This window comes from Indicator indicator, chromosome Z (assembly GCF_027791375.1).
Source record: "Indicator indicator isolate 239-I01 chromosome Z, UM_Iind_1.1, whole genome shotgun sequence".
Classification (NCBI taxonomy): Eukaryota; Metazoa; Chordata; class Aves; order Piciformes; family Indicatoridae; genus Indicator; species Indicator indicator.
In genome coordinates, this window is record NC_072053.1 from 43,383,277 (window position 1) to 43,397,674 (window position 14,398).

Below are 14,398 nucleotides of genomic sequence, written 5' to 3' on the forward strand. Positions count from 1 at the left end.
TAATTACTTAACTGAATTTCCAGAACAGCTATTGGCAATACTTTGAGAATTTTATGTGTAAGTTTTCCACTAACTACCATTGCTCTGTATCTATAGCCTACAGGACAAATTCATGATTTTTATGTAATAGTTTGAGTAGAATATCATGCTTATACATAATACTAACCATCAGATTCTTAAAAAAACCCTGACCTGTAAGTCTGTAAGTACACCTCTTCTAGGTGATTAAGTTTTATGGGGACCTAAAAAAAAAAAAAGGCTTAGAGTTTAGTATCTGATTTGACTTTGAGTAAACAGTGTAGTGACACTGACCTTTCACAGGTGATAAACACCTACATCCTTGTTTAGTTCTGCTGGGGTTTATGGTTGTTTAGCCTCTCTGGAGTTCAAATGCCAAAGATTTTTTCACTCCTTTATGCACAATAGGGTGCTATTAATATTGGTAAAGTTTGTTTTGTTTACAGAACATGGTAAGATGATAATTTGTTACAAAATAAGACGTTAAATACTGAATACTAATATGTATAATGGTGGTTTGAAAATTCTGTCAATAAGCTGTAACACTAGAAAACCATAGTTTGGTTTTGGAAATTTAGTATCAGCTGACATCTGACCTACAGTGCTGTTTTGCTTTCTTAGCACATTGTACTACAGGCTTTGGAATGCTCAAACATGTTCATATATCCCTAATTAAGGTGAATTCTCTGAAGGTTTAATAGATAAGTTTAGTGTCTACAATGGATATATTAGTTTTAAGATTTATAATTGAAATGTTGTGTAGGACTCTGCAGACAGATAATAAATTTTTTTATTATTTCCTTTGGAATGAAATCCAACATCATTGAAAAGGTTTTTAAGACCCATCCAAGCATAACATAGTCATGTGATCTTTGGCTCAGTAAGGCTTTGAGTAAATGAAGTACTGCTTTATAATATGCATGCTTAGTCACAACAGGAAAGTAATGTCAGGAAAAGTGTAACATACTTAACTTTTAGGCAACATTCTTCAAAGTGTGTTATTGTGTGGTTTTTAAAGTTGGCTGGTTTGACTGGATGACATAGGCTCGACCACAGTAGAAATCATATGCAAGACTGCATTCCAAATACATTAGGCAGAAATGTAATCCACAATTTACAGTTCTCTATCTTGCATTATAGCCTTTATACAAATGTCTTTCAGCTGTATTTGCTGTGCAAGTATGGCTTTTTGGCCATACTTGCCACATTTTGTGGCAAACAAAGCTGCTGTTCAGTGTTTTGTATTGTCACTGAAGCCCTAACTAATTTTAATGCCTCTCATCCAGTGTGAGTAGTTTTTCTCTCTGTGGCTTTAAAGCTTAATTTTCATTCTGTATTTTTCTTCAGGCACTTGTAAGGACAATGATAAACCTCTGAGCTTCTCTGTCCTTGAGACTTTGAGGTATACCTTGACAGCTTACCAGAACAAGCTGGAAGACATGTCTAATGAGGTAACACTTGCACTGTTTGGCTCTATATGTATCGCCTTCAGCCTGCAGCAGTATGTACGCCTTGCTTGTAAAAAAGGTCAGAAGAGTGTGAATGTTGAGTTGACAGCTTCATGTATACCGAAAGAAATAATCTCTGTCACAACTATTTCTCTAAGCTTGCCCTACAGTGAAGTTTCACATATGTTTTGGGGGACAGGGAGAAAAGCTTTTTTTCTTTCTTTGTTTGTAGGTTAATTTGCTTTTGTTTTCTTATGAAGCCTGTTTGGTTTATTATTTTCAATAAACATCCAGGAAAACAAAAGATTCATATCTAGGATTTCAGTTAAAAGATGATGATTTAAGAATTGGCCAATGTGTACCACAATCTTACTAAATATGCAACACTTGAGCCTCAATAGTCATTGATATCAGTTATGTAGATGTGCATGCCCACGTACATTTTAAAAGTCACATAATTTTCTGAGGTGATTGTATTTACAATGAAATCTCTTTTGGTGCTATTTTGAGATCTTTTGAAGTAACATAGGACTATAACAATACTTTCTTTACATTATCTAAGACAAGAATGGAAACACTTGGAAGTCTTACCCGTGGAAAAAATAAGATGTTTTCTATTCAGTTCTACTGGCCTTTTATTTCACTGACTGCAAAGTCACAGTCTTGCATTTATTTTCTCATTTGTATTGCTAATGTGTTTAAATTAATCCTCTTGGGTGTAAATGTTTTATGAATGTACGGCTTTAAAGGTTTTAAAGAGACATTAACTGCACTATTAAAGCTTTCTGTGCAAACTTGTAATTAGCTCATCTTTGGATAAAATTGGCAAATACAGAAAGGCAAGGTGTTAAAAATTGTAAAAATGTTGGTACTGTTTTTTCATTTCTAGATTTTGTCTTTTGTTTTGACAAATGTGTAGCCTAGCTAGTCAGTCACAGCATTCAAAAGGAAAAAAAAAGGAAATGTATATCAGCTCTGCCCTTTTTATTGGGAAAAGAATACTCTCCCACAAGACCTTTGAGTTTGTTCAACAGACACCAAAATAAGTGGCCATGGAAACAATTATACTTTTGTAAACAGCAAGCGCTGTTAGGTCTCTCCCAGTGAGATAAGAGAACTGATGTGTATGGTCATTATGAAACTCTTCTGAGACCCAAGTCTGGAAGCTGCAGAGTAACTAGGAACATATTACCCACAGTGAATTGTTATTTGGGAGGAGGAATGTCACGTGACAGGCAGCACAGTTGAAAAGTCGACTCAGCAGGCTTTGGCTTAGTGATGTGCTTTGTTGTGAAACTGTGCCAGAGACAGCAGTGGGGAGACCAAGGGGGTGGCTGCTAAGAAAGCAAAGAGAGTATTCTGACAGAAAGAAGAATGAACTGTCAAGGAAAATAAATCGCAAGCAGAGCAGGACCAACTGATGACCTGCCACAAGACTTCCCAGTAGGACTGCATGTGACTGACCCTGAAGTTGTCATATGGAGCCAGAGATCACAGAGCACCTTCGTGGTGCACCGAAAGGGCAGTACTCTGTCCTTCTTGATTACTGCGTCCCCTCCCCCCCCAGATAACACTGCTTTATCCTTTTTATATATTAGATACGTTTAGTAATGAAAGTTTTTAATAATAAATAATGCACAAAGAGACTATGAAGGACACTGTGCAATAAACCCAGGATGTTTTAATATGTGGCAGTAAGGATTTAGTTTTGAGTAATTTTATAGTGATTCTTTTCACAGAGAGATTTTCAACAAGACCACACATTGGTGATGTTATTGTGTACATGTACATCTCTCTGTATGTATATACAAGAAGTATGTTGGTAAACTTATCACCTTTAGATTACTGTGTTAAACATTAGATTAAATGATCTATCTCATCTGTGTGACTGAAACGTGTACAAGTGTTTTGTGTAACAGATAACAAGCTTTTGACTTTCTGTACAGTGCAGAGACTAGAATGTTTTTGAATGATCAACCAACAAGAAGACTGGAAATATTCTGTAGCATTCTGTAATTTATTCTGTAACTGGTTCTGAGGATTCTCTCGGGTCTTCTGATTAGAGATCAAATGAAATATAATTTCCAAAGTAATTTGTAAATTTTGTAAATGGGATATTTTACTTCTGAATTGCTTCTTAGTGCTTGAGTGCTGGCCATAACCTGCACTGTACTAGATTTCGATTCAATGCTTTCTTTCAGACGTCTATATTGCTGACCTTATCACCGGGTAACCAAAAATACAGATTACAATGATGTGCTATTAATCTTTTTTGAAAGTGGAAAGTACACATTATGGTGCTGGGCTGCCTCTAAGATGGTTACTTGTAACATCACACCATGCTTCTTGATAACACTGCTGATTTTTATGGGTGTATGAGTACTATTCACTCAGTAAAAAGTGGAGACCACTCTTGTAGCTAGACAGTTTCTGCAAATGGCCACTGACTTTGAAAACTTACTTTTTCAAACAACTCTCCAGATCATAATTTGAATTTATTCTGGTTTTGTTCTGTGTTCTTGTCAGATATTTTGAAACTTAATGGGAAAGTTAATTGTGAACTCAGTTTGAGATTATGCCACTGCTTTTTATCTTAAATCGTTACGAAATTTAATTTTTAAATTTATTTATTTATTTGCAAAGTTCTTACTTATATTCAAATGGTTATGTAGCCTTTCTTTAAAAGCCTGTTTGACCTCTGTGTTTTTCACAGCTTGGGAAAATGAAGGCTTTGTGTGAAAAGATAACAAAAGAACTTGAGATATCGAAAGAGAAAATGTGTGCTTTACGTCAAGACCTTAAGGTATGGTTTCATGAACTTAAAATTTGGAAGTTCTGCAAGAAAGTATCTTTTTGTATTATCTTTTTGTATTGAAGGTACCTTTTTCAGTAAATCAGAGTAAGCCTTTTTATCATTGTGTTCTGTTGAGCAGACTAGTTTGCCTTGCAAATTTGTGTGAAGCTATGCTGCTTTATTCTGGTTACCACCTTTGACTACATAACTGATCATTTCAATGACTGCACATAATAAATAATTTTAAATAGATTTATCGATTTGGAAGTTGTTTTATATTGGAATCAGCATCAGTAATTTTTTTCTATTAACTTTTTCTAAAGAAAAGGAGAAGAGAATTAAATTACATTTTCTCATATCAAAACACATATTTGATTAAATATGTCTTTTCCTTCATTAACTTTTGTGTGTCTTGATCAGACAAATTAATGCATTCATGAGGCGTCAGGTCGTTCTCAACAGTTGTACAGTGTGCAGCCTGAAAATTCTTAAAGAACTGATAAAACCACATGAGAACTCTTTTTCTTTAGTTTCTGAAAGCAATAATTTTTTTGGTCTCTGTTTCTTGGTTGACATACCACTTTTGTAATGTCCTGTCTGGTTACCAAGAGAGTGAGGATGTCCTGAGGTCATGGTTAAACTAAATCTCCCAACTGGCAGTGTTTTATATTACTGCCAAAATACAATGTCTCTACTCCCAGTGTTTCTCAGATCCCTTTGCAGGGGATATGCTGCTTTATCCCTTCAGTTTAGTCACAGATACTTCTACATTCACTGAATCTTCATATTAGTTGATACTTGCACATGATCTACTGTTGTCTGATCTAAAGACTTGAGATTTCTTCTTCTATTGCAGCACTTTCGTAAGGTACCTACAAATTTTACAAACCATTGCAACAGACTTGTAAAAAATTAGTTTGTTACACAGATCATGCTGGTTTTTATGAAGTACACCAGTTTCTGATCTCTTTGTGTTTTTTGTTATAAAATCACATATGAGTGAAAAATAGATCTGGACTGAAAACATTTCTATTAGAAATTTAACTCTGCTTTATTCTTTTAATATTTTCATTAAGAAGAATAAGTGGCTATGATTCTGTGAGAAACAAACACTGCTTTCAGCTTGACCTTTAGCAAACTTTAGCAGTACTGTAAATCCAGAGCTTGTAGGAGGGAAAAGCATGTGTACCTGTCCACTACATCTTAGTGATCTTTCAGCTGAAAATCTGTAATGAATTAAATTCTTTGTTTACCTTGTGAGATTTGGTTCTGGTAACATAATGATTGTATTTATGACCATATCTGATTATTAGTTTCTTCCCATGGTCAAACCTCCAAAGAGTCCTCACTTTTTTTTATCATGTGTATAAAGAATACAATGGTTAACAGCAGCTGTTAGTGTTGCATGTGGGCTCGGCAGTCATGGATCAGAGGTTTACTTAGGAAAATAATGTATCTTTTCACTAGCTTTGAGAGCTCTCCAGTCTGCAGAGGCCAACTTTCTACATCACAGTTGGGGGTGTAGAGTTGATTCTGAAGCTCAGTGCATCGTGGATCTTTTAACTTTCAGAGATGGATTTTTGATGCCATTTATTTACAAGCTCTGGAGAATGACTATGGTCAGTTTTGAAATTCTGTTATTAATAGATGCAGTCAGTTTATCGTGGGGTCTTCTGAATACATGACTGTGTGAGTTTACTTCCTCAGATGCTGAGCACTGGACTAAGGTAACATTTTATAGAATAAAATTTTTACCAGCCTTTCTGTCCCATGCCTCTGTTCTACAGGAAGCTCAGGATAACCTGGCTGATGGCAATAAAGAGTTAAATCATCTGCACACTAAGTGTGCAGACAGAGAGACTTTAATAGGAACTTTAAAAATGGAACTCCAGAACATACAGCAGTGCTGGGCCAAGGAGAAAGTACGTGCCACAGAATCTGAAAATGAAATCCGGCAGCTTACCAGGGCTTACCAGAAGGATATGGAGGTATTACCAGAGACAAGATGACTGTCAAAAAGAGTCTTTATTTAATCTCAGCTTTATACATTTACATACATCTCTTAGTCTTAACAGATTTATCTCCAAAATATGATTTTAAGATACATATTTTGAAGTACGTATTTAATATCTACAAGATCTTACAACATATTGGTTGTCCTTCCTTCTATATCAGAATAGCTTAACCCTTCCAGTATTTTGAATTTTTGAACTGAGTTAGAATTTTTTTTAAAGAGCTATTGAAAGTTAACAAAAATGTTTTACAATTTGAAAACAATAGTACCATGATCACATGTTGTGAATTACTGATTCACATAACAATTGATACATAGCAAATGTGGAATTAGGTGGGTTTGTTGCATGCCACAAAACCTATAAACTCTTACTTGTGACTTGGAAGCTCATTTTGGTGTGTTATATGTGAGATTTTCTTTCTAAAATCTTACTTCAGAACAATTACCCTTCTCCTTATATTTGTTTACAAATGTTAATTCTGTTTCTTTTTCCTCCCAATAATGCACTTCTGTAGTAACAATAGCAATGATATTGTTTGTTACAGCTGTGCACATTGAGCTCATTACTTCCACAAATTTGGACATGGATTCCATCTGAGCAAAATGAAAACTTTCTTTCTACCTCTTTTAGTCTGGTATTTAAATAGTGTCCACATGAAGCAGCTGGAATTGTTATACACATCAGATAATGATTAAAGTGAAGGAAACTAGAAGCCTAACTAAATTGTAAAGTCAGCATGTCTACAACACTGGTTGCATTCAACATGTGTGAATTGATTTTTTGGGTCTTGGGATCCCTTTTTTTAGACCCAATGGATAATTATTGTCCTTGGTTGTTCACAGCTTAAGTAAAAATTTAATGATAGTGGCAGACTGGATTTTCCTTGGGAAATTAGGACTTCTGCTAGAAACAAAGTTAACTAAATTTTTTTAATGCCTAAAATACCATTTAATAATTGTGAGAAAATGTACCTAAATATCACACGGAAAGGGGTCAGAGAAATCATAGTTCCCTGTCTCATCCACAATTGCTTAATGTAAAATGTCATCCAAGGCTCCTGGAAAACAGTGGTAGCCCTTACAGTGGCTTTAATGACTTTGAATAAACCATTTCTGGTGGCTTTTGAGGTACAGCTTTCTCTTGTCTTAATCAAAGTTGCTAAGTTGTGTATATGAACTGAAAGGATAAAGGGTAGAATCTCTGTTTCATGCCATTGTTACTAAAGTTTATAACTTGCATCCACTTATTATACTGCTGACTAGAATCAGTATAAATGAATGAGGCATGCCTTTTGGAATTTAACTGTGAAGCTGTAAGCCTGTTTTGTCTAGCTATTCATAGATAATCCACACAAAATCATTTTTTAAAAGACATTAGAGTGATAGTTGTATAAACAGTGTGTTGTGCTGCCAAGCCAATCAGAATTTCCTGTGTGCTATGCAGCTATTGGAAGTGGGTACAGTTAGAATGTACCTGAAGGTGTTACTATGAATGATGAAACTGCATCTACTAATAGAACGGAAATTTTTATCTGTATCAAGTCATAATTGTGAACACTGCCTGGCTGGACTGTATTTGTATACAATATCTAATTAGATAAATCTTGAAAAAACTGTCTTCTTACTCTAGCTTTAATATGTGTGACTGCAAATATTAAGAAAGTATTGACAAATTTTGAAAATATTTGAGAATGAGCTTTGTATATTTTTTTCAGCTGCATGCAGCTCTCATTTCTACACATATGATGCATCTCTTTAGATTTTAATGCTGTTCACATACAACATTCAATTTTTCTTTCTGTCTGTCACAGGAGAAGCTAACATTCCTCCATAGCTTATACCAGCGTTTGGTAGCAGGCTGTGTGCTTATAAAACAACCAGAAGGCATCTTAGATAGATTCACTTGGTGTGAGCTTTGTGCAGTCTTGCAGGAGAATGTTGATGCCCTGATCTTAGACCTCAACAGGGCTAATGAGAAGGTAAGTGTCCTTAGGCACCAACTACTTCTATTAAATTCAGTGACATTTGTCCACATCACAGTATCATTAAAAAGGACTGACATTCATCTTATTTCAAAAAGAATTTGGGTGTTAATAATTCAATACCATTAATTATGGCTTGTCTACAACTCAGTTTGATGCCATTGCTGTGGGCATGTAAATGTGACTGAAGTCTGTATGAAGTCTCTAAGCTCCACTTTTTGTGCAGGACATGCTAATAGTACTAGCCAATATTAGCCACAGGGACCTAATTAAAAGAAAATAAATTAATCTTACTGATGAAGCAATTCAAAGAACTTAGTCATTTACACTAATAAAGCAAGTCTTTATTTTAGCATAAAACAGAAACAAAATGCACTTACTACAGGAAGATCATCTTTAAATTATGTGTTTATGATTCAGAGAATACTATCTGAGAGAGTGTGTTTTTTTGGGTTTAATTGTAACTTTTGGATTATGAAATTTGTATTCAGAAATACAACACCTATTTTTATAAAATGTGACAATGTTTGTTTAAGGAAGAAGCTGATTTTAGTGATCTTGGTGTGAATTATTTTAATGTGAATAAACTTATGTGGCCCTTCTCCCCACAAACCCCTGTGTTTTTAGAAAAGAAAAGACCTCTTTTTAAATAACTTAATGTGGCTCCACAGACTAACATATGCCACTCTTTGTTTTCAGTTTGTACTCTGGCTGCACTGATCACAGCAGTCTTGCAGTCAGTCTATCAGAGCGATTCCAGATCTTAGCTGCCCTGACATTTTGTTGTTGAGGCACAGGAAGGGAAAAGCTTTTCCAGACATTTCTCATCTGCTGGAATTGTGGCCACTTTTCTGGTCCGAGTAAGGAGTGGGGCTGGTTACAGTGAATTGTTTTTACCCTGGGACCGAACGTTGTTGGCAGTGTCTGGGGGGCTAATGTGTTACAGTTTCTTGCTTTTGAATTTTGTATCGTTATTGAGATTGATTTTGAAGTCTCTAGGACCCTTTCATGTGTTTACCAGCTTTTCAGATATTTGGGACAGTGTTGTTACCTGTGTTGTACCTACTTTCTGAGAATAAAATTTTTCTTCCACAGTTTCACGTGCTTTGTTTAGAAAGTATCATGCTGACACTCTTTAGTAACAAGGTGTAGGGATACGTATTTAGAGGTCATTGTTAGCTTGATTCATTCCTCCATTTAGTTTGCATGGGAGCCGCGAAGTTAAACTGTGGTGTGAATCCCTTCATGCTTGTTGAAAACATAAACTAATGAGCTACTTGTAATAAAAACACTGCTAAAATTTCCTGGAATTATTTTAATATGTAATAATGTGTGGAATGCCTTGGATGTCCAATAAAACAAACAAACAAAACAAAACAAAAATTTGGACTGTTTTTTTATTATTACTTTCATTCCTTGCAAACGGCTGAACAACTGGGCATACTCAGATTACTAATTTAGCAGCACAAAATTTAATGCACTTGTCTCAAAATACGAGAAACATCCAGTTCTGGTTTCCAGCAAAAAAGGCAACAGAAAAGTGGTATATGGATGGCAAAACTGAAACCAAGGAAAATTCGTTATTCTAAAATATGTCAGTTTTGTTGCAAGATTCAAGTAACTAATGTATTGTGAAAGGCTTTTACTTAGTTTTAATAAACGTGTTGAAGAAATTGAAGTATATCTACTATGCAGGAATAGTCTATGCTTAAATTACTGTGTGCAATTAAAGCAAAAGGCTAGTTTGAGAGGTAAAATGATTTTTTTTTTAAATACTTGTTACACAGATATGTCACCTGGAATATGTTTGTGAGAACAAGTTTGATACTATGAAGGAGCTGCAGCAGAGCCAGGAAGATGCTTTCGCCAAAATGGCTGAACAGATGAAAGCACAGGAAAGTTGTTGGCAAAAGCAAAAAAAGTATCTGGAACAACAGTACTTGGGTCTCCTTGAGGAAGTTCATGCAAGGGCACAGGTACAGTTCTGCAAACTTCTGATTTTATTTTCTTGTAAAATCGAGTATTTCAGTAGTTTAAGATCCTAACCAATTTCAGGTTGTCTGGCAATTTTAGTATATCCTTGAAATAAAAAAAAAACCCTCAACACTGTGCTAGTATTATCTTCACTTACAAGAAATAAATTACTTTATTTAAACATTCCAGGAATTGATTGTTTAATTTGGTCTAATGGTTGCTAATGTTTTTCTTTTTTTTCCCCTTTTTATTTCTTTTTGAATGTTAAAGCTGTAAGATGGAAGCTGCTTATTTTAAGAATTATATCACGCAGCAGTTACTTTCCCAGTGTCATGCTTTGCAAAGACTCTGTAGAGTAACAGTAATGTGATATCATCTGGGCAAAGTGGTAGACTTTGAACAGTATGAAAGGACTTTACTACACAGACCCTACAGTGAACAGTGTGGTTCAATAGTGTAAAACTGTGATGACTAATTGCAATCTGAAATTATGATTATTATTTTACAATGACAATGCACTACTGTTACAGTCACTCACATTCCTTTACATGTTTCAGATAAAAAGTGATTGGAATAGAGGAAATGAGATAGGCCTTGTTATCTGTGGCTGTCACCTGAAACTTAATGAGAAAACTGCTGTACTTGATTCAGATTTTTGGGCGTAGAGATCTTTGCACTCTGAAAAATGTATTTATGAAGTACTCTTTAGACATTACACTAAGTTCCCTCAACATCTTGTAGTTTAATTATATTAAATAATTGCCAATAAAAGGAGTGATGAAATCACAGAATCATAGAATGGCTTAGGTTGGAAGGGACCTTAGAAGTCATTTACTCCAACCTCCGTGCCATGGACAAGGATGCCTCTCAACTAGACTTGGCTGCTCAAGACTTCATCCATCCTGGCCTTCAATACCCCCAGAGAGGAGGCATCCACAACCTCCCTGGGCAGCATGTTCTAGAGTCCTGCCACCCTGGTACTGAAGAACTTCTTCCTAAGATCCAGTCTAAATCTACTCTCCCTCAGCTTAAAACCATTCTCTCCTGTCCTATTGCTAGACACCCTTATGAAAAGTCCCTCTCTAGCCTTTCTGTAGGATCCCTTCTGATATTAAAAGGCATCTCTAAGGTCCCCTCAGAGTCTTCTCTAGGTTGAACAACCCCAGCTCCCTCAGCCTGTCCTCATAACAGAGGTGTTCCAGCCCTTGAATCATCTTTGTGGCCCTTCTCTGGGACTCGCTCCACCAGCTTTGATCCCTTCTTATGATGGGAACACCAGACACATTATTTGAGATGGGGATCTCACAAGAGCAGAGTAAATGGGAAGAATCACCTCTTTTGACCTGCTGGCCACACTCTTCTTGCAGCCTAGGATGCGGATTGTCTTCTGGGCTCCATGATTGCACTGCCGGCTTGTGTTGAGCCTCTCATCAATCAATACACACAAGTCTCTTTCTTCAGGGCTATTCTCCACCCACTCTACTCCCAGCCTGTATTTGTGGCTGGGATTGGCTTGACTCAGGTGCAAGACCTTGCGCTTGTTGAACCTCATGCAGTTGGCACTGGCCCACTTCTCAAGTCTGTCAATATCTTTCTGTATGGCATCCCTTCCTTCATGTGAGACGACCCCACTACACAGCTTGGTGTCATCTGCAGCTTGCTGAGGGTGCACTTGATGCCTCTGTCCATGTTGCCAACAAAGATGTTAAACAGCATTGGACCCAGTACCCTGAGGAACTCCACTTGTCACTGGTCTCCATCTGGACTTTGAGCCACTGATCACAAATCTTTGAGTCTGTACATGCAGAGTCTCTGCATCTAGTCAGTTCCTTATCCATGGGCTGATCCATCCATCAAGTCCATGCCTCTCTGTCTTAGAGACAAGGATTTAATGTGGGACAGTGTCAAATGCCTTGCATAAGTTCAGGCAGATGATGTCAGTTGCTTTTGCCATATCTACTAGAGCTGCAGTTCTGCTGTAGAAGGCCACCGGATTCGTCAGGCACAATTTGCCCTTTCTTAAGCCATGGTGTCTGGCATCGATAACGATTATTTTCCATGCACCTTAGCACAATCACCAGGAGGATCTGCTCCATGATCTTACCTGGAAGCTTAGTTTCAAAAATTACTTTTTCTTCCTAAAATAAAGTTACGTAATTTACATGTCTTCCTCCTGTACTGCTTTTATCACAAAAGAAAGGTCTGAGTCACCTCTTACAGAACTTTAGTTTATTGTGGAGCATTGGCATTTTGCAGCAGTGCACCAGTCTTCAGGATGATGCTGAACATTCTTGCCTTCTCAGCTGAATTGCATAGACAGCAAGCAGAGCATGCACTGAAACATGGCTGTCTTTTCTGGAACTTATATTAGGCATGTCTTCTGGAAAAGGCTTGTATCTGTCAACTCTCAGTACAGGACTGCTGGGTTTCGAAGATGCTTTCCCTTAGAAACATCTAGGCATATTTTCTAATGAAGGTCAGGTTGTGTTGGAGTACCAGCTGGTGGTGGTGTAATTGAGACAGCACAATGTGTACACTTAGATGGTTCAACAAAACGTTGCCCCTTCTTTTTTTTTATTTTTTTTATTTTTATTTGTCATCCCATGTTCCGGTTTCCCTTTCTTGCCATTCAGGGTCAGTTTGAAAAGAAGACAGTCTAATTTCTTCTGAATTTCTAATGTGTGACTGACTTCGAACCTGCAAGCATTCATTTTTTTTGAGTCCTCAGGATCCATGAATGTCTGCTGTCTGATTGCTTGTTTTTCATGAGACTTGATTGTCTTTTAACTATCACATTACCTGTTGGATCACAGATGTGCCCACAAATGAATGTTGTAGCCTTATTTCAATAGGAAACAAGGGAAAATGTACCACAAGTTACAGAATGTCTTCAAAGAGTCTTTTAGGTGTTACTGAGTACCATTGTTTACATGAATAGGATGCAATATTTAATTATTTTAACAGTCTTAATTCATTAAATTTTACAGGAAACATACAATCAGTGTAAGTGAAATTTAATTTTACAAGATTTTGTATTTTGTTGTAGAGCTTATTTCATTGTGGGTCTCATCACTCTAGGACATCACTTTAGCACAAGGAAACTAGCAATTTACTGTATTTTCCATCCAAAGTTCACAGTATTAATTACAAGCACCTTAAGAAACTAATCCCATATAGGTGTTAGTTCTTTCTGGAATGAGGTGAGTGATTTTGTCACTGTCATACACCAAGCTAATGGTGTATGACATTTTCTTCATGACTTTGTCCTTCAACCAGTATTCCATACTTCCTTCCAGTCATTTTCTCCCCAAAGATCCTTGGTTGAGATTTCTTTAATTTTTCCAATTGTTGGTGCATGTGCAACTGAAAACTAAAGACCGTCAGTTTGTACTCTCAGGGGTTAACTGAAAGCTCTTAACTGCACTGCATTATGAGTAATTTATATTGGAAATGACTGGTTTGGTTTCTTAGAACTGCAGTAGAGAAGTTAGGGCTTTTCAGAATGGTCTTTATGGGTTTATGATTAAAACGTTATATTGCAAAACCTTTAAGTTTTAGTTGGAGTGACATCTGTTGTTGCTTCTGTCCCCAGCCAATACTGTTCAGTGTCCATGACTCCAAGATAGGATATATGGATGTTACTAGGAACTGCTTTACAGCTGTTACTGTAGGTCAAATGAATGATGTAATCAGAAAGCAATTTCACTCTTTTCCTATGGGGGAAAGATTTCCAGAGAGGCCTTATCACAGCAATAAACAAGGCACTTTATAGATACTTGTCCATAGATTTTGTCCATAGTCTCTATGTTTGGAGAGTCAATAGAGCTTAAAATACATATCTTTTGTCCTTAGCTATTGTGGAAGGAGTGCAATCCTCTTGATTTGATAGTGTGCCATTTTGAAAATTTTGCTGTGTCTGTTCCTTAGCCTCACACAAATTATTTATTCAGACTGTGCATAGTCTCATAGGAAATGCCCTCTGAATTTTAAGTATTGGTTGTTGTTTTTAAAAACTTTTTTATTATGTACACATTTATTAATCTGTCCACATTTTTCTTATGGTCACCACTTAGAATAAGAGAAGGGGTTTGTTCTGATATGTAAAACCATGTTAAAAGAGAGAAATCCTGTAACTGTTAAAACAAGTGTTAATTTTAACAGAAAAATA

At 36.3% G+C, this 14,398-nt stretch overlaps 1 protein-coding gene across 1 annotated transcript in view; it reads left to right on the top strand.

Annotated features, from left to right (window-relative positions):
* Positions 1-14,398, top strand: part of CCDC171 (coiled-coil domain containing 171) — a 148,956-nt gene that overhangs the window by 57,396 nt on the left and 77,162 nt on the right. Inside the window, 5 exon segments of the mRNA XM_054397577.1 lie at positions 1,366-1,469; positions 4,180-4,269; positions 6,048-6,248; positions 8,086-8,253; positions 10,044-10,232. Of these exon segments, the coding sequence (XP_054253552.1) occupies positions 1,366-1,469; positions 4,180-4,269; positions 6,048-6,248; positions 8,086-8,253; positions 10,044-10,232 (752 nt within the window).